This window comes from Triturus cristatus, chromosome 1_1 (assembly GCF_964204655.1).
Source record: "Triturus cristatus chromosome 1_1, aTriCri1.1, whole genome shotgun sequence".
In the NCBI taxonomy this organism is placed as follows: Eukaryota; Metazoa; Chordata; class Amphibia; order Caudata; family Salamandridae; genus Triturus; species Triturus cristatus.
In genome coordinates, this window is record NC_140579.1 from 650,394,931 (window position 1) to 650,414,386 (window position 19,456).

The window sequence follows — 19,456 nt, forward strand, 5'->3', positions numbered from 1 at the left end:
AACCCTCAGCACTCTTTATGAGATTCGAGGTAAGTACAACACAGTCTTATTTAAGCATACATTAAGTCACATAGGTAAGTAATACAGTTAGGCCCTAGGGGCCACGCAAACCATATACTAAAGAAGTGGTATAAGGACCACTGTCACGGAAATAGAATAGGCCTAGGCCTAGGGAATCGCTGGGGCTACACTACACTACCAACAGTTAGGAAGTGGGAGGCCCACGGGATTCAGGTGCAGAGTGGAAACACTCACGCGTAATGCGTATAATCGATAGAAATAGTACAGTTCTGAAATAAGCAGTCAAGACTCGGAAACTAGACCCTAGGATAGTCACTACCCTTGTGAGCACCGAAGTACCCAAGTTACCTAGCCCACGGGCTGCGGGTGCATAGGTGTGAACTTGCGTCGGGTTTCGTCGTGGACTTCTATGGATGCCTGAAGGAAAGATGCTGACAGGCAGTCAGTGCAGAGTGTCCGGAAGGGTACCTGCAAGCAGAAGGGACAGAGTCAAAGTCACTAGCCAGTGACCACGTGGAACCAGGAAGGAACCAGGCGATGTCGTGAAGTTTGCAGGTGAAGAGGTGAAGCTTGTCGCAGCAGCCACGGGTACCAGGAGACGTCGAAGACGACCAGGAGGCGAGCTGTCCCACGAAGGCTTGTTGTCGGCGGCGTCGAAGTCGAACTAGGACTCACCAAGCCTTGGCAAGCGGAAGCCGCGAATAATGGAGGACTTGCTTCTGGTGCAGACCAGGAAGGTCTGGGATGCTTCTCTTTTGCAGAGAAGCGGGAGCCAGTCTGGAGGAGCCAAACCAGCAGTGAAGATTCAAAGGTGTGTCGTCGCAAAGGCCGCTAGCCAACGGGCAAGCAACCGGACAGACGCGGCAAGCAGGAAAATGCAGAAGGGCCCCACGCAGGACTCGTGGAGTGTGGGGGGGGCTGATCTTCGGTGCAGATGGTGCTTGGGGTTGGGGCTTCTCAATCCCCGGTGCACAACTTCGAGGGTACCTCAGAAGCTGCGCTGGAAGATACTCGCCACTTTTCCCAGGTAGCCGGTCCCACGTCTCTCGTCGCCTCCACGGATCTCAGCTCGGCTGTGGATGTGGATCAGGGTCGGAGAAGTCTGGAAGTCAAGGCTCTGGTCGGGCTCTGCAGTCGGTCCCTCGTAGAACTTCAGCAAAGCAAAGGGTAAGTCTCTTGATGGTGTCTGTTTGCACAGGGTAGCCACTCCTTGGCCACAAGGGAGATTCTTCAGTCTTCTTCTTTCGTCGAATGTCGAAGGTCCAGAGTTTCTGTTCAAGTTGCAGGTTCAGGATAATCTAATCTCCTGGGGCCCAGCTACCACACTTATACTAATCTGGGGGGCTGGGTCACGCCTTATGGGTGGGACCTGGGAGGGGGGTGGTTACACCCCCTTCCCTTTGTCCAGTTTCGCGCCAGGACTGGGGCTGGAGTGCCCCAGCACCGGTTTGAACTGGACTATGCATGGAGCACCTTGTGTGCCCCAGGCATGTCTCATTCCTTTCAGCCCTCCCTGCCCCAATACACAAAAGTCTGTCTGGGGAGGTGCTAGCACCTCCCCAAGCAGGAAACCTATTGTCCAAGCCTCCCTTGCCGGGATCACTCCCAGCAGCAGGAGGTCAGACTCGTGTCTGTGGCAGCAGCATCCATTTTGTGATGCTGAGGCTTTGGTTAGAGTTAAACAGCAAAGTAGGATTTTAACATGTCTCCCTCTAGAAGGGAGGAATAATATCCTCATCACCAGAAATGGTATGGGGGTATTATTCCAAAGTGTTAGACACCTTACACAACATGTTTTGATAAAGCCAAACCATAGTTACCATAAGCGCTTAAGATTATAAGGTACTTTAAGAGTATATGGTAGGCTATATCATAGAACAGCTATAAGGACATGGTTCCAAAAGCTGCAGACAGGCTCAGCTCATGCTAGAGCACCATCTCACATGTTAACAAGCACTCTGCCTCCAGGATTGTTAAGGCCTGCCATAGGAGTGGCTCACAGGTACACATGTGTCTATATATAAGGGTAGATATAGGTATACTATATCTAAGCAAGGGGTGATTACATGACCTTGCCCCAGCTGAGTGATCAGCCAGATGTGTCTGATTGGAAGGCCAGACCAGGGGTGGCATAATACATGCTGCAGCCCCTGTGCCCTGGGTACCTAGGGTACACTGTACAGGGTCCAATAACCTATGCAGCATATGCCCTGGGTAACTAGGGTACACTGTACAGGGTCCAATAAGGTGATCCTTACCAATTGGGTATGTACCTAGGGTACATGGAGTCCATTTTAAAGAGAGAGCAGACAGCCTGAGACCCTGAATGGCAGGATCTCAGGCCAACTAAGTCGAAAAACCAGCTAGACACTAGGCAAAAAGTTGGGGATAACCATAGTCAGATATCCACCTTCCTACAACCGGTCCTAGTGAAGAATCCTAGTTTTACATTGAAACTCATAATTTTGAGTTAATCTGAGGCATTTAGCATAAGACTAAGAAAAGGTGCGCTCGTACTTCTTACTGTCATTTATTTTGTGTCCCTGGGAAAGGATCTGTGGTCTATTAGTGATTAGCACCTTAAGGCTGGTTCTATAGAAAATTTCTATAAATATATTCTTTTACTAAAATTCTATTAAAGTGCCTCTGCTTAGCCTCTAGTCGGTGCCTTTCATTTTGCTGTTTCGGTACTCTAAAACAGGCGGGTTTTAAATGTACTTGTGAAATGGGTGCATTTTCCTCATCTGCTTTTAAATGTAGGAGATTTAATAGATTTCTAGGAGTGTAAATAATTTATAGAAAGCACTTCACTTTTAACATTTTTGTAAAGGGTTATTTCCTTGAATCAAAATGGATACTTGTTATATCGACCTTCGGCTAGATGAAAGGCCCAGTCCTCTTTTCTCGAACTGGAAACTTTGCGCTAGCAGTTTTACATAGATCTCGGCATAAACTATTTAATTCGCTATGTAGTTTACAATGATATCTTCATTCAAAGTCTGCACTTTGTTATGAAGCGTGCTATATATAATCTGGGTCACTGAAATGCTGCGATTTTGCGGCTGCAGTGTTTTCCACGTAATTATAGCTTTGCCACATATTTAATCACCTGCTGCATAATCTGCTGACTTTAACAAATAAAAACTGTTTCTAGGCCAAACGGATCAGGTTACTAAAACGCCGCAACCAGTGTTGCTGCTCAGTGGAAGGCCCTTGCAAAGTATGACTGGTCCTCGTTCGTTGCTTGTTGCTGTATTTGGGTGTCCAACTGGTTCTAATGATGTGAATGAAACCTTAACCCAGTAATTGTTAACATATATAAACAAACATTTGCAATGCAATAGGTCTCGCATTTGTGAAAGTTAAAGCTGTTGGCGTTGAAAATGACAATTTGTTTTTTACTTTAGTTGTTTTTTATTTCCAGTGGCGTTACTACATTTACAAAGTGCTATTGCCATTTGCATTACCTTGCGGCGCTGGAGAACCTGAAAATGGGAAATAGGTTGTGTGGAAGGGGAGACCAGAGTAATATGCTGCATGGAAAAAAAAAAGTACAAAGATCCTGGAAAAAGCAAACACTCATAGGGCATGCAAGATTAAGTAAAGTATGTGAAATGTTAGCAGGAACAATAGTGCAATTTAATGGACTTTTTAAAAATGTTATTCTCGGTAGAGTCGTGTCATTTTTCTGACAAATAGTTCCCCTGATTTTGCAACCCGGCGTTAACTTCTTGTTTCACCCTAGTCACGCAGTGACCTCCCAATGGAAAGTAGCCTGAAACTTGTGCAAATTAAAAATAAAACAACAGTTTACCTTTAAGATCACTGCTAAACGTGAATTTGAGCTGGTATTTTTCTCAGAGTTAAAAGCAACTAAGTCCTGGTAACAGGCCTGCCAGTCTGGAATTAAAATCTTCATAATTTGGCATGTCCCACGCTTTGTGGGCAGAAAACATTCTTCAGAGGTTACCAAGGACAGCCATAAATAAAACAGTTGGTAAGCTACGGGGTGGTGTGGAGGTAGTGCAGCTGTTACTTTTGTGGCCCCACCACCCCCTTTTTTTTATTTTATTAAAGGGGAAACGTGGTTTGCCACTGGATACATTGAGAGTGTGTAAATGAAAAGAAAAATATAATAAGACTGGGGATGGCAGACGGCTGTCGTACTTTCAGATAGAGAGTGGCATCAGTCGCACTGATTTTAATAAAAAAATGCAAGTAGGGCATCAATGAAGCCGGCGCTTTGCCAGGGCGCAGGGCGCGGCCTAATGCACCTGTTACAAACAGGAGATCCTTAGGGATGAGTGGTAATAAACAGAGGTGACGACTTTGAGCCTGGGGAACCGGGTTCGAATCTAGGTGCGAAATGTGTAAAAAAAGGTTAAAAATAAATTTTAACTTATAATAAATATCATTAAACAGTGTTTGAATATGTACAATTAGACGATGTGTGCAAAGTAAACAAGAGTTTTTCTTTAATATTGGTATTGTAATTAGGGTTGTTTAGAAGCTTTATCAAAATATTTACAGTAAGTTTACATATATTTGCAAGCCTGCTAGTCAGAGTTTGATGCACTATTGTTTTTTGTTTACATTGTGCCATTAACTCATAATTCCACTCCATACCACATGCAACCATCACGCTCCATCCCAAAACACATAGATAAGACATTGTAATTTATAGCGCCAATAGCTCTAACTCTAGCAAATGCGTGCCCTATTGCAAATGTTTGTTACATTATTGCTGGCTACCGGTACCTTCTCGCGGTTGATGGGTTTCTTGGGCTCCTTCTTGATCGCCTCCTGGGTGACCCGGGACTCCACTGCCATCTTATTTCTTCGCGCCGCGAGTGCCACCTCTGCGCCTGCTGCCGGGGAGCGGCTCCCTCCCATTACACAGAAACCAAACCAAAAGTGGCTGCGTCGCCGCAGCAGCGTATTAAACACGTCACAGCGGGGACTGGCCGTTAAACACGCGAGAGTTCGCACATGACTGCTCACGTCTCTCCTCCCGGGTTCAGCTGGTTGGTCTCATGAATGTGGGCGTGGTCAGGAACAAAACAAACGAGACGTGCTTTCAATTATCGCGCCCGTGTCTGGGCACGATAATTGAAACCACATGGCCTTGGGCGGAGCAACGCGCCCGTCTTTGGCCAATTGCGTGCAGTCTTTTATTAAAAGACGCACGCAAAGGCCAATGGGGTAGCACAAAAGGAATCGCACACGCACGAGCTTGTGCGATTCCAGGGTCCATTTCTGAACCCCGGACAAAAGGACTCGCGCCTGCGTGAGCACTGCTGAGCAGTGCAACGCAGGTCGCAAGACCTAAAAAGGACCCACAGCGGAAACGAGCCAGAAGCATACGACAAAAACTGCTCTGTACCAATGCTAGGTAGGGTTGTAAACCTATACATGTGGTCATTAGATGGTTATCCATGACTGATTTTTTCCCTCTCTCTTTTAACCAGCGCTTATTCTCTAGATGGTTCAGGCAGTGTTCTTTTAGTATTTTTCTAGATACCTTTTCCATGCTGTTCGGGGAATCAAAATATTCTGGATGGCCAATTTCACGTGTGAATATTTTTATATAATTAATCCATGCCATGTTTCCCACCCTATCTAAATTGAGAGAATCTGAGATTACGTCTCTATTAAAACTAGTCTCCGCCGATATCCACACCTTTTGCCATAATATGGGGTTTATTTTAATATCATCAGTGATGTAAGAAAGGCTATGTTCCCTATGACAACTAAAAGTGGCGGTAGAACTGGGGACAGCCAATAAGTAACGGGTAAAAGCATTTTCGCAGTTTTGGATTTGTTCTACTTCTTCAGTGCCCCAGATGCCAGCTCCATATGTCCCTGTTGAAATACATTTAGATTTGTATATGGCCAGCAATTCTGGGACAGGTCTGCCGCCTAATTTCTTATCGAAGTTAGTGACTGCTTCTATAGCTCTTGAAGTTCAGTTTTCTTACCTTCATGGCCGCTTTCCAAGAACCCTTTCTATCAAAGATTATGCCTATGTATGAAAATGTATCCGTACTTTCAATTTTTTTGCTGTCAATAAAAATGTCACATTTTTTTCCTATTTGTTCCACAACTCATAGTATATGTCTTGGTAGTATTTACCTTTAGACCCCTATCTTTCATATAGGCAACAAAGTTGGTGACAGACCTTTGTAGTCCTAGTTGCGTCCGCTCCATTATCACTTCGTCCGCATACAATAGGATAGGGACGAGGGGTGTCCTTTATAATAGGGTAGTCACATTGATATTCACTCAGATGTTGTCCTAAGCTGTTAATATAAACTGAAAAAAGCAACCGGTAAGTATGCACCCTTGCCTCACCCCTTTTTTTTTTATGGGAAACTTAGCTGAGCACTCCCCCTGTCTCCCATATCGGACCTTCGCCCCAGCCCCCCTATACAGTTCCTTAATAAACATTAGCAATGGTGGGTCAACCTTTAGATCTTTAAGAATGTTCCACAGCTTGTCGTGTTTAACGCAATCGAATGTGGAACTTAAGTCCACAAACGTAAGAAAAAGTTTACCCTTCTTTGCTCTTGTATATTTATCTATAATTAATGTCAGATTAAGTCCCTGCTCAGTTGTACCTAATCCTGAGCGAAACCCATATTGAAAATGTGATAGTATTCCAGAATCTTCAACCCATGTTTGTAACTTATTTAAAATAACCCTCCCTGCAACTTTGATAAAAGCGTCCAATAAGGAGATGGGGCGGTAACAGCTTGGTTCATTTCTATCCCCCTTTTTAAATATTGGGATCACAATAGCGTCAGTCCAAGTGGGAATAAACCTATAGTGGTTACAACTGTTCAGAACATTCGTTAAAAGTGGTTTCCACAGCCCCATACTAGTTTTATAGACATCCACCGGTACGCCGTCGAGTCCCGGTGCTTTCCCTGAGGCACTTTCCTTTATAGCTCTAGTGACCTCCTCAAGGGAGATATAGATGTCTTGGGGAAAGGGTCCCTGTTCGGTGTTGTCTTCAACTCCCAATACCGGTGTTGCTATAGTGATGTCAGTAGTCGTCTCGTCGTTGTAGAGGCCCCTAAAAAATTCTACCTATTTATCTCCTGTGATGGCCATATCTATTATATCGGTCTCTTTATTAATGAAAAAGGGAGTGTTACCTGCTCTCCAAGAACCAGTATTATCTTTCTCTAGGCAGGCCTGATGTAAGGCCTCTCATGCTTCCCTTTTTAGGTCTCGGCTAGCGAAGGCTGCGCTTGCGCAGTCTCGCTCGCGAGAGATAATGACTTGGAGAAGAGGGGCTTGAACCCGCCCCTCTTCTCCCCTGTTCTCCATTGGCTGGCCTCGTAAATGCTGGCCAGCCACTGGAGAAGAGGTCAGTCACTCCGATTAGGCCCCGTCCTTTTCGGATCGGGGGGCGTGTTTTTTGCGAAAAGTCTCAGGGAGGAGACAACAGCAAAACACGCCCCCGAATCCGAAAAGGACGCTGCCTTTCTCCGAGGCAGACTTCACAGCTATGGAAAGATACTGTAAGTGCGCGATTTTCTTGTGTATCTTTAAAAACTGCAATTTTGTTTCACTGCTATCTTCAGCTATGGAAAGATACTGTAAGTGCGCGATTTTCTTGTGTGTCTTTAAAAACTGCAATTTTGTTTCACTGCTATCTTCATCTCCGTTTTACACGGACCTGGGGACCTGTTCTGAAGCTGATTTCCTGGTGTGGTTTGAATGTCAGGGACACTGCGAAGTGGAACATTTTGTCTGTTTACATTTTTAGCAGCAGGGGTGTTGAACTTCACGCCTCCTGGCTCAATTGTATGTTTGGATTTGTAACATGAAAAACATCCTTTGTTGCTCGTATAGAATTTATGCATCCTTCGCGTCGTTGGGTGAATCGTACGTAGCATATAATAATGTGTTTACAAGCTTATGGCTGAGTGTTTTTCACTTCCTTTCGCTACTGTGTACAAAGGTTATCGCCCAACGGAAACGCCTCCACAATAATTTAATACCGGGAACCAACAAACTGAATTTATTTTGAACTAAAAAAAACATGTATCCACTTATTGAAAGCAATGTTGATGTGTTTCATAAAGCGGCAAAGGCGCATCACAACGTGCCCGTTTCCTGATGGGGGGAGGGCGGGCACGTTGAGCAGCAGCGAGCACTTCAGCCTAATAATACATTAGCAGACGGGGGTTACTTTAGTGCACTCTAGGCTACGAGGGGGGCGGGGAGGTGTGTAACCGAGAAGATTTGTCTTGCTTCCTCCCCCTCCCTCAACTCAAATGAGTGACTTGTCTGTTTTCCCCCAGGTCACTGGCTGAGCTCCTTATTTTGAGGCTGGTGTGTGTTTTAGGAAGAGGTTATTCAATTTTTAGCTGCTGCTCTCTCCCTCGGAAACACGCTCTCGCTCGCGCGCACTCATCGAATCTCCCAGTGAAGCACCTCCTATAACCGCCATAGCACATCAGACACTGGTATTGGGGGAGGGGAGAATCCTCTTCGCGTTCCCTTCCCCCTCCAGCTCTGGGACTTCCCTTTCAATCAGTTTAACGTTTCTGTGTCAAAGGGAACGACCTCCTTGGCAGAGAGAGGGAGTTTGCAGCTGCCCACCTCCTGAATGGTTGACAGGATTTACAGAAGAGTTACCATGCCGGGTAAGTAAAAAAAAAAAAGAGCCATCGAAATAGTCTGGGTTGTGCATGAGTGTGCCTTTCTGGAAAGAACGTGACTTCCCCCCTCCCACCGCTCCTACAAGTGAAAATCTGGGACTGGGATCCCTCCCTTGGGGTGTGAGAGGTGAGTTTTTAGAGCGCATATTTAGGGCTTGGTGCTCAGTTGTTTTTATGATGGGTGGAACAACTTTCAGACTGTGCCCCTTTATATATACTGGGTGTTCTGTTGGATGTTAATTGCGATCGATTTTTATTGCATCGCACGTGGACGTTGGGGCTACTGTTTCATTTATTGACATGTTAACCGGAATAACTGTGATGGTTGCTCCCTGTGAGTTCGTTGTGAATTCGTGGTTCACGTGCAATTTAGTGCACGGGGGAAGGGAATAGGACTGCATTCGGTGACAGAGCAAAATGTGTTACTGTCCACGTTTTGCAAGTAAACTGGTATATTGTCACTTATCGCCTCACCCTTTGGCCATTGTTTACAAACGTATTTGAAGAATGCACCTTTTAAAGTATTGTTTGGTTTCAAGTTATTCACGCTGCTGATGGTGTGTGGAGTTTCCAGTCACCTGACCTTGGGTGGAGGCGAGGGGTGGAACCGATTTATTTACAGTACCCCGAGCAGCTTTTTGTGGCGGTTTTATTCTGCCCTTAAAACACACACATTGCATGAGGTTAACTGGCCAACTTCCAGCAGGCCAATGCAAAAGATCAGTGCGGTGTTTTACAGACTGAGTTTGATGGGGCCTATAAAACTTTAGTACTTAGATTCATAATTGAGTGACTGACTCTGTGTGCTGCATCAAAGTTGTTGTTTCTTGCTTTGACAAGGCAAAGTAATGATTTAGAGCTTTGCTGGCTCTATGAGAAGCCCACGTCTCTTTCTCCATTGTCACAATGTTGCTAGGGGCTAGAATGGCCAGGGAAGTTAGTTTGTTATTAAGTTAATCAGAGAACCGCACAAAAAGTAGCCTGGCATGCACTGACCAATATTGACTGTGGACATATTGGGGATGTGTTGGAAAACACTTGGGTAATGAATATCTGTGATAGTGCTACCTGCCAGGAATCTAGCACTAATGCCATCGACATGTATTTGATACAAGTGTTTAAATAGCTTAGTTAAGCAGTTGCTTAAAATTTGTGTTGTCAGGCTGTGCCCTCGTGGTTGTGGACAATGGTTTAATCTCTTGGGCCTTGTGCCCTACAAGAGTTTGCACACTTGCTTGTTTTTTGTACTTTACTAAGGCAGAATATCTTAGCACTGGCAGATCAAGTGTTTGCAGGCCCTGCATTAATTTTTGTCCCATGATGCAGTACTTTTTGTGCAAAGTAAATTTAACTTTACACCTATATAAGGGATCCACCAACAGCGAGTGGGCTACTTTTAAGATGTGCCTGGTGTTGTCTGATCTGTTTATTCAAGGGCCAGTCTTGTTTCCTTATTTTATGTCTTGACCTTTAGGGTAGACCTGTGCAGACCCCATTGACATTACTTAGTTTGCCAGCCCATGCATTTAATCTGGTTACCTCCATTCTGCTCTTCATTTGAATGAGTACTAGTTCCTTCTGAAACAATTGTGCAGCACTCCAAGTCCACGGAAGCGGAATTAGTTTAACTAAATGCAGTCAGTGTGTGTGCACAGACTGACATGGCACCTATTAAGTCACGTTAGAGTGCTGTGTATGCATACGGTATTTTAACCTGCTAACTACACCAAGGAGGTTGTATGATTAAAGTGCAAGATGGCGGAAGGATCAGAGTGCATAGGTTCAACTTTAAATCTAATATTTGAAAAGCCCGACAGGCGTAAAATTGGACCGTGAAATAACAGTGCAAAAACGGTAGTCCAAACGTTGGGGCAAATGTGAATGCAAAATTGCATCAATGCAGCCTTTGTCGAATTTTAACAGCATCTGTAATAAAGAGCTTAGAAGCAACAAAAAAAAAAGCATTTACAATGCAACCGTCTCGGCATTGTTAAAGTTAGAGCTATTGGCATTGCTCATGACAATGCCGTTTCTTTAAAGGTTTTAAAAACAAAAACATAAACAAAAATAATGTCATGAGCAATGCCAATAGCTCTAACTTTACCAATGCCGAGACCATTGCATTGTAAATGCTTGTTAATTGTTTTTTCTGTTTATTTAGGGCTAAGCAATACGATATTCTGGCCTCCCTTACTTTTTCCTTACATCTAGGCTCACTGTGCAGGGTATTTTTCAGGTGGGTGTGCGACTTCGTACATTCTTTATCGAACCAGCCCTGTGGGCTGCACACTCCATCTCGCTTTTCCCTCGTTAATAATTTCCAAGCCTCATCTGTAATCTTGAGGAAGGCATAAAAAATGTCATCGGCCCTGTCCTGTGAAAGACATGTCTATTTCCTCTGACGTTTTTTTAATTAATCGTTGAAGGAATACCCCAGAATCCACCTTTGCCCACTTTAAGATATACCCATTGGTGCTAGCAAGATGAATATCAAAGTTATATAGTGTGTTCCTATTAGTTCTTCTCGCCATCCCTCTTGAGGAAAGGTCTAAGCAGATTGGGTAGTGCACACTCATTAAAATGTCGAGGGTATTACAAGTAAGTACACTACAGGAGTACCTCTTAGACATTAAAACAAAATCGATGGTTGAATTACATCCCCTGCCATTAAAAGTCGGTTGAAAGGGTATGGAGGGTGAACACAAGTAATTTGCATATCCTAGATCAAATTGGAAAACCATCTAATTTAGCAGATCCCCTGTGTTTGTATGAGTAAAATGTGGAGGTGTATCTTCCTTATCCCTGCCCAAACCACAGATGCCCTGTTCGCTATGTCTGCACAGGAAACAGTTGAAATCACCAACCCATATAATGAACATATCTCCCGACATTTTTCCTTCAATGTGTGTTAAAAATTGACATAAGTCGTTAAGAACATTCATTGGCATTATTTTAGGGATGTTGTTATAGAAATTTATCAACACAACGTCCTTTTCCCCACCCAGGTTCATTGTCAATTTCTGATAAAACTCAATCATTTACACTTTTCACATTAGAAACCCCTGCAGAGTTAGAGACATAAATGCATAAGCCCCCTTTATTTCGCCCATGTATGGTTGTAGTTGCTGGGATGTTAAAAGTTTGGAAACCATTTATATGTGTATCCCTGTCTGGCCACGTTTCTTGGAGACAGATTATGGCGTACTCATCTATAAAGGTTAACCACTGGGGGGTCTCTTACTTTAGCTGTTAATCCTGCAATATTCCAGGTTAGTATTTTGCATTTTCTACTAGTGTTCAGCTTAGTGAACTCCCCTTCAACGATCCTTTGCAAACTAAATGTAATATGTTTGTTAGATCCCTTATCAGTACTACTTTGGGTTGTAACTAAGTCTACACGTCTATCCCCCTCCTCCTTATTGATCTCTTTATGGGGTGATTTGCCTCTTGCTTTCTCATCCTGTGTGGAATTATCATGTCCCCTTGTGTGCACAAAGTCACCCCTTTGAAGTGTTGTGTCCACTGTCCTTTGGTCCACCTCCGGCCCTTGATTTAGGATTGGTCAATCTAGGTCCTCCAGTGAAGTTAACGGTTCAAAGCGGTTGCAAAGTGGGATGTTTCCTTGTGTTATGAATTCTACGTGGGAGTCCCCTGCAAATTTTCTGCCATGGGACTCCCCTGTAGGTTTTCCAACATCAAGCCTGCGTATGTGCGGATAAGGTGGATAAAAAGCTCCTAATGGCAGAACATTAATTTCATCGTTATTATAGGAAACATTCTCTGTCCTAGTTAGGATGGCATGGACTAGCATGGGGTCACTGAACGTCGGGACTAAACAATCTCCCTGAAGCTCTTTTCGTTCTTTACCCAACCATGCAACTCACCATGCCATTTTAAAGTTTTTAAATAGCACATCTCTAACACCAGTATGCTTTCCCAACCAATGGAGTGACTTATTACGCAGTTCACTCCATGATTCATAGTCTGATGTCTGCAAAATGGGGGCGTTAGCCAGGATTACGACATTCGGTGTAGCTGCCGGGGGCAGGTCAAGACGATTACATACTGGCGGCTCCTGATTGGGCCTCGGTCCCACGGGGCTTGACCCTATACTATTTTTGGGTCTGGTCTTTTCCGCGGTCGGTCTGCGTAGCCCTTTTTTATCGTGTAATCCTTTTACATCTGGAGCAGGTCCGTGGGGTATGGGTCTAATGGTGGTGTCCCTCATGGCTATGTGGTTCCATTTGAATGTAATCCTGTCTGTGTAGTCAGGGGAGAACCCACTTTGTTGATGTTACTTTTTACCGGTTTTGAGTCTTTAAAAATGCTATGTGTATTCAAAGTGTCTAAGGTAGTGACCAAATAGTTTACCTTCTCCCGTAAAGGGGCGAGATTTTTATCAAGTAAGTCTTGAAGGTGAACTAATACTTTCCCCAGTACTTTGTCTAAGATATTCTCTATATCACCAGGAAATACCACACCCCTGGCGATGTCTTCCGTTGCTGCAAATAAATTGGTATCCGTCTGTGTACTGGCAATGTTGATGGCGCCATGACCTGGTGCACTTGAGGCAGGGGACACTGGGTTAATCGGTTTAGTGCCAATTCCTTTCGTATTGGTAGGTTTTTGAGTGGTAACACCCCGCTTCCTTTTAATTAAAGATGCTTTCACCTTAGTTTCTGCACGTAGTTTTTTGACCTGTGCTCGGGTGACTCTGGTAGTTATACTAGGCTCATTAGAGTGTACCGTCAGTACCATTGGTGTTGTTTCCGGGGATAAGGCTTGAACCTGAATTAAGGGTGAGGAAGAAATCGGTGGACGAGGGCTATCAGCCAATATAGAGATGCCTGATGATAATTGGCCATACAGTGTACTGGGGTCAAAGGAAAGTCGTCTTTCAGTCATTGGTATTTCATGGGTTAGCAGAGATTCGGCTCTCACAATAAAAGCATCCAGAGTCCCCGCTACACCTTTGCGCTTACTCATAGTGACAATATATATGCAAAACCAGGCCCGATCAGGTGAAGACTAGCAAATAAAAGCGGATAAAACACGACAGTACCTGATTATTGGAGGAAATCAGGCGCTGCTCTTGAACTTGTGCACTATCAGCCGGATTACAGATAACAAGTGTCAGTTGTTAAACGGGTGGCCCAGCCCAGCCTCGACTGGTCTCGGACGGGCGCAGACGGGCCTTCCCGAGGCCTGGGCAAGCCAGCACGCACCCCGCGCTGCGCGAGCCCGCCGGTGCTTTAATGCGCCTCCGGGCGCTCCTGGTGTGACGATGCGGTGCGGGGGAGCCTGAGGATTGGAGTCCTGCGGACCCGCTGCGCGTGGCCCTCATCCCAGTGCTGCTGGCGGTGCTACTGGCGTTTGCTAGGGCGTCCATCACTGCGGGACACCCCGGTGCTTTAATGTGCCTCCAGGCGCTGCCGGTGTGAAGATGCGGTGCGGGGAGCCTAGGGATTGGAGTCCTGCGGACCCGCTGCGTGTGGCTCTCACCCCGGTGCTGCTGGCAGTGCTACTGGCACTGGCGTTTGCTAGGGTGTCCCCTTCATACATGAACCATTCCAGTGGGAAGTAGGTTCTTTATTTCATGTTAGGCCATTAGGGTACACCAATAGCAGTTAGGTCTTGTCTGGGCTCCATTCTACCTCCATCTGTTCCTGTCTCCTAGCTTTCCGCTCTAGATAACACACCAACATTTTATTACATTATTCCTTCTCCGCATTCCAGACACCAGTCAGACATACTGGAAATGGGGGACACGCAGTACATGTAAATGAAAAAAGTGTGGTTCTGAAATCCATCTTTCTGGGTCTCCCTGATCTGCCCTTTTGCTCTGCTGTGTGATGCAGAGTGCCAATGTAGAGCAGCTACCCGAGGAGTGTGGGGTCCTACTCAGGGGCCACTGGCATTCTCACAGTATATTATTTTTTAAGGCTCCCAGTTTTCCGTTTTTACTGACTTTTACAAATAAATACATTGTGAAAATAATGTGTTTCCTGCCTTTATGTATTTTTAAAAGTGGAAAAATACTGAAAATTGTTTCCTGTGAGAGACTCTCCATGCTGTCCTTCATGAATTCCAGGCAAAAGGTGAGCAGAAAGACAACATTGAAAGTTACAAAACAGGATGAGATTTTTTTTAAATAGATCGCATATGTAAGCATATATTTGTAGTTGAACACTAATATGTACCTCTGTGTGTTTTGTTTTGTTATATGTTGTTGCTTAATATGCTAAAACGCGACAGGCAGCCACGCATGAGTGCAAGACTAAGAGTTAAATAAATGCGGAAATATACAAATTTGTGACTCCATTTATTCTCAGAACACTATATATAGATAAATACCAATAAGATGGCCAAAAAATAAATATGGATACATACAGACGGAAATGATAAAAAAAATCCCATAAAACCGGGAGACCCAAGTATTTTCAGCAAATCACTTATGCAGCAATGCCATTTTGCTGCCCTTAAAATAAATATATACACTCGTGTCTGAGTTTCACACCTTTAGAGTCTCTTGCCACAATGTAACTTGAGGATAATTCAGTGCAAAGTAATCGCTCTTTTTATACCAGAAATGTTGTTTCCATAGAGCACTGTCTGCTACTGTTGCTCTTTCATTGCCTTGAAATTACCCAGTGTTTTTACTCTACTCGGTGTTACCTTTTATGACTGGTTTGCAGGTTCCTACCAGTGTCGTATCTTGCTCAGCTGCCTCAGCATAGAAATCAGGTTCAATAGTACAAGATGCATATCGTGGAGATGGCATCTTCCAGGGCTCTAACAACAAATCCCGGAGAGGTAAATTACAAAAATTAAAAGTGCATTTTTAAACAAGAGTGGTCCAGATGCAAAAGTGTAAAAATATTTCAAAAAGAAGAAAAAAAGAATGACGGGTGGGACCGGGAGGAGTGCTTGGAGGAAAAGTCGAGGGGAGCAAGGGAGAAGGCTGAATTGGGAGAGAAAAAAATAATAGTGTGAGAAGGAATGGACCAGCTGGGGACTGAGGAGGGTGCAACACAGCGTGCACGGGGGTGACTGTGGAGGGGGGGAGGGGGGGGTTGCATACGAGGGAGAGCAAGAAAACATGCACTAGTTCCACGTGAATGTTTGGTATTCCTTCCTTAATTCGTAGCACTGAAGCGGATGACGAGAAAGGAGCAGCTGCCACTGTGGCCATCCCATTGGAAAAATGTATCCTTTGCCTGTTTGGTGTCAAACGCTTATTCTCAATTTTTTAAGCTCTGAAAATACATGCTTAATATTTCTTCTTCTGTAAAATAGAAAGCCTTGTTTTTGCCATTATTCGTGCCTGACGTATCCATCCCGAGTGGCTTTCGTTTTGAAAATCCACTCACACTTGTTTAAATGTCTGGTATACCAGTGACATTGGTGACGTCATTGGCTGTATGCAATCCTGGGCCATTTCATAAACCGTTGATGGCACTAGACCCAAGTAGAGTGCGCATGAACCTCTATGATGAATCTTCCCCTTACTCAGCCTCGGTCCTGGGGGTTCTGCACGCTGAGTCATGCTAAGATTCCTACTCCTATTCTGCAAAGTATTCTGCAGGTGGGGTTTCATTCTCTGTGTGTTTCTGAATAGCTTTGTGAAAGAATGTTCGACAGTCATCAAATCTAAAAATAGATAAGATAATGGTTAAAGTTAAGTCAAACCCGCAACTCTGTAAACTGTGAGTAGGTCAAAAATCAGAGTTACACAGGATACTGCTTTCACGCCAATGTTCAGTAGTTGCAGGCGTGAGAATGGAATGACTGGATATTTTCTTCCCATGAAACGTGCATCTATTTATTTTTTAGCTTAGTAAAGGACCTTTCAGATGGGTAACTAAACCGTGTAGGAAGGCAGTATGTGACTTTCAGTGAATTTTCCTCTTAACTGAAATTCAGCACTGTTTAAAAACACAAATTTGGAAAACGTCATCAGTGCAAGGAGGCTGGAAAAAGAGTCCCTTCGAGAGGAATCCCAGAAGAAGAAGGAGCAGGACAAGCAACAGAGAGAGAAGGATAAACTGGTTAAGCAAGAGCGTAAGGAAAAGGAAAAAAAAAGAACGCAGAAAGGAGAACGCAAGCGGTAACATACCTGCACAAAGACTTGCCAGAACTTTCCAAGCAGTTAATGCTGTGATGTGTATGGTGCTGTATAAATAAAAGCAAACATCAGTTGGGTTAGAAACATATGAACAGAAACAACAAAGATCCAAAACCTTTTTATGCAAGTTGTGCCAAGTGATGTTTCCATTGACGTCGAACACACTGTATCATGTTGCTAATAGATCTGTACCAAAGGACTGCAGTGTGGTACATCATTTTACTACCAGATCGAAGTTTGATTACTAGTCAAGCTCTGAAAGAGTCCAGTGGAGGATCATTTTGAAACCAGGCTCTGGTCCACCAGTTCCCTGGAATTTTTCCTCTCCTTCCAGAAGACGCTGCGAAAGCTATTTTAATTGATGCTGGCTGACTTTCACTATCCACTGCAGTCAGAAGAGCTTGTTACAAACCTTGCCGTCACATCTATGTGAATTTTGTATTTTTATTATGAAAAAAAAATATTCTTTCATAGGTGTGTGTGAGCTTGTGTGCATGAAGACTGTTCTTTTCTGTGGCTTGAAACATTTTTAAAACTCATTGTTTTGCCGGGCTACTCGTCTTCCAAAGTGTCTTAACTGCAGCATTCAAACCATTATTTTGTGGGTCTCGTTTCATTCGAAAACATCACACTGTCTTGATTGAATAAAATTGATTCATACCCTAATGCAAAGTTTGTCTTTTATTTGTAATTGCACCATTGTCCTATTGTATTGTTTCAGATGATTCCAGTTCAAGGTGGATGTTAGTCTGTTAATTCATGCTTCATTGATTTAACTTAAATTGTACACAGTATGCAACTTTTAAAATGTTGCTTTCCATGCAAATATAGGTCGGTGTGCCTGAGATGTGCCTTAGCAAGTATCATCGCCAATATGTCTGGGGGAAAGGTGAATCTGTGTCACTTTGGAAAATGTAACAAAGAACACTTCCTTCTGGTCGTATTTTTGTCACAATCCAAATTTTGAAAATTATTGTGAAAATCAACTTGCCTTTATCAGTGTAGTTGTGTTCTCTCATTATTAGGTCTCGCCTTCACTCCATGCGCGCTCACTTGCAAGAGAGATTGTATACAAAGGGCTTCCAGCCTACTCATTGCTTACCATTTATTGGCTTCGTAGTCACTCTTATTCGCTGTCTTCTAATTGGCCAGCGCTTACTGGCTTCACTTCGTTTAGCTAGAGCATGGACCAAGTACTGATTGCTTCAGCTTAACTGCTGTCCTTCCACTGATCGCGGTGCGATTGAGCTACTACTTTTATTTTTTCTTCTTCCCTGTCATCCTTGCAGAGACTCTTGCCATTTGTGGCTATTTTACAGTGCCACACACACTTCAAAGATGCTATTTTCCTACTTTGAAATGGATGTTTGTTGTAAGAACAGAAATTTCTTTTTTTATTTTGACAACAGATTTTATCTGCTTTCAAACATATTTTCACTAAGGCGCAATTGCATTCTTTATGTGCTAGGATTTTTTTTACCAGATGCCATTTTTGTTTTCTTTTTCACACGGTAGATTAACTGGTTTGTTACCAATCACAGGGGTGTTGTGCTGAGACCTAACAAGCATTGGCTTGGTCTTCCCTTTGAAACGATTGACTCTGCCATCACCTTATGTTCATGCTGTACAGCATGGGCACTGCTCACTTTGTGCAATGATTTGTAGCCATGTTGTATAGCAGCACGGCTAAAAGTAGTAATAAACGAGCATCGACAAAGCTAATAGGTCTCACCTATACGAGAGCTCGTTGCCAATGTCTTTTAGCCATGTTTTACAGTGGCCTGGCGGTGCAGCATGGCTAAACATAAAGTTGGGAAAAGAGCTCTATGATGCGGCCAGCGCTGGCTGCATCATAGGGCTTGTTTTTGTGTTCTGTTCGGAGGGCGGTGGGCATGACCGACAATAGGAGGAAGGGTGGTAACAAACAGTAGAAAAAAAATAAAGCTCTATGATGCGGCCGGCGCTGGCCATGTCATAGCACTTTTTTTTTTTACTTTTTGTTTGGGGGTAAGGAAAGACAGACAACTGGCTGCAATACAAGCACTTCATAGATGATGGAATACCTCAAATAGACAATAGCGTAAGATGACTGAAAAATACTCGTCTTGGCATAGCTAAATTCCATTTGTATTTCAAAGAAGTGGTAACAAAGGATAAGCAGCGAGATGCACTGTTAAGCAAGTGACAAACAAGCACTGGCAAAACCAATATGTCTGGCATTGGCTACCAGACGTTTGACTTTGTCAGTTCTTGTTATGTTTTTTTTTTTTAATCAATCTCTACTGTCGGGGGAGGTAGAGGGCACTTGACCTTAAAAAAAGAAAAACTATTTGGCTGAAAGTAAAAATATTTTTGATTTCAAAAAGCATACATTGCTGTAGAAGCCCCTGGCACTAAAACGTAAGTTAGCTAATGCCTGAAGTGGGCTGAACCACTACTGCATGTGTTTGCTGTAGTAGGCACAACAAAAATGTGAATGAGACAATAATAGAGCAATGGATGAAGAGAGTGTGTTAGAAGGCCCTTTACGTTACACATAGTTTTAGTAAATTTAAAAGGTCTTTGCTAACGCCAGACCTAAAATGGATCACAAAAAGTAAATGCAGAAGACAGGGCTCCTTGAGAGGGGCTTTCAGAG

The 19,456-nt window shown here is 43.8% G+C and overlaps 1 protein-coding gene across 3 annotated transcripts in view; it reads left to right on the forward strand.

Moving 5' to 3' along the window:
* The window catches only part of CCDC43 (coiled-coil domain containing 43), a 212,280-nt gene extending 194,796 nt beyond the window's left edge, over window positions 1-17,484 (forward strand). For all 3 annotated transcript variants that reach the window (XM_085646727.1, XM_085646729.1, XM_085646730.1), the window contains 2 exons: window positions 15,844-15,899; window positions 16,617-17,484. In XM_085646727.1, the coding sequence (XP_085502853.1) occupies window positions 15,844-15,899; window positions 16,617-16,804 (244 nt within the window). In that variant the 3' untranslated portion in view covers window positions 16,805-17,484. The remainder of the gene's footprint in view (window positions 1-15,843; window positions 15,900-16,616) is intronic.
* Window positions 17,485-19,456: the final 1,972 nt, after the last annotated feature.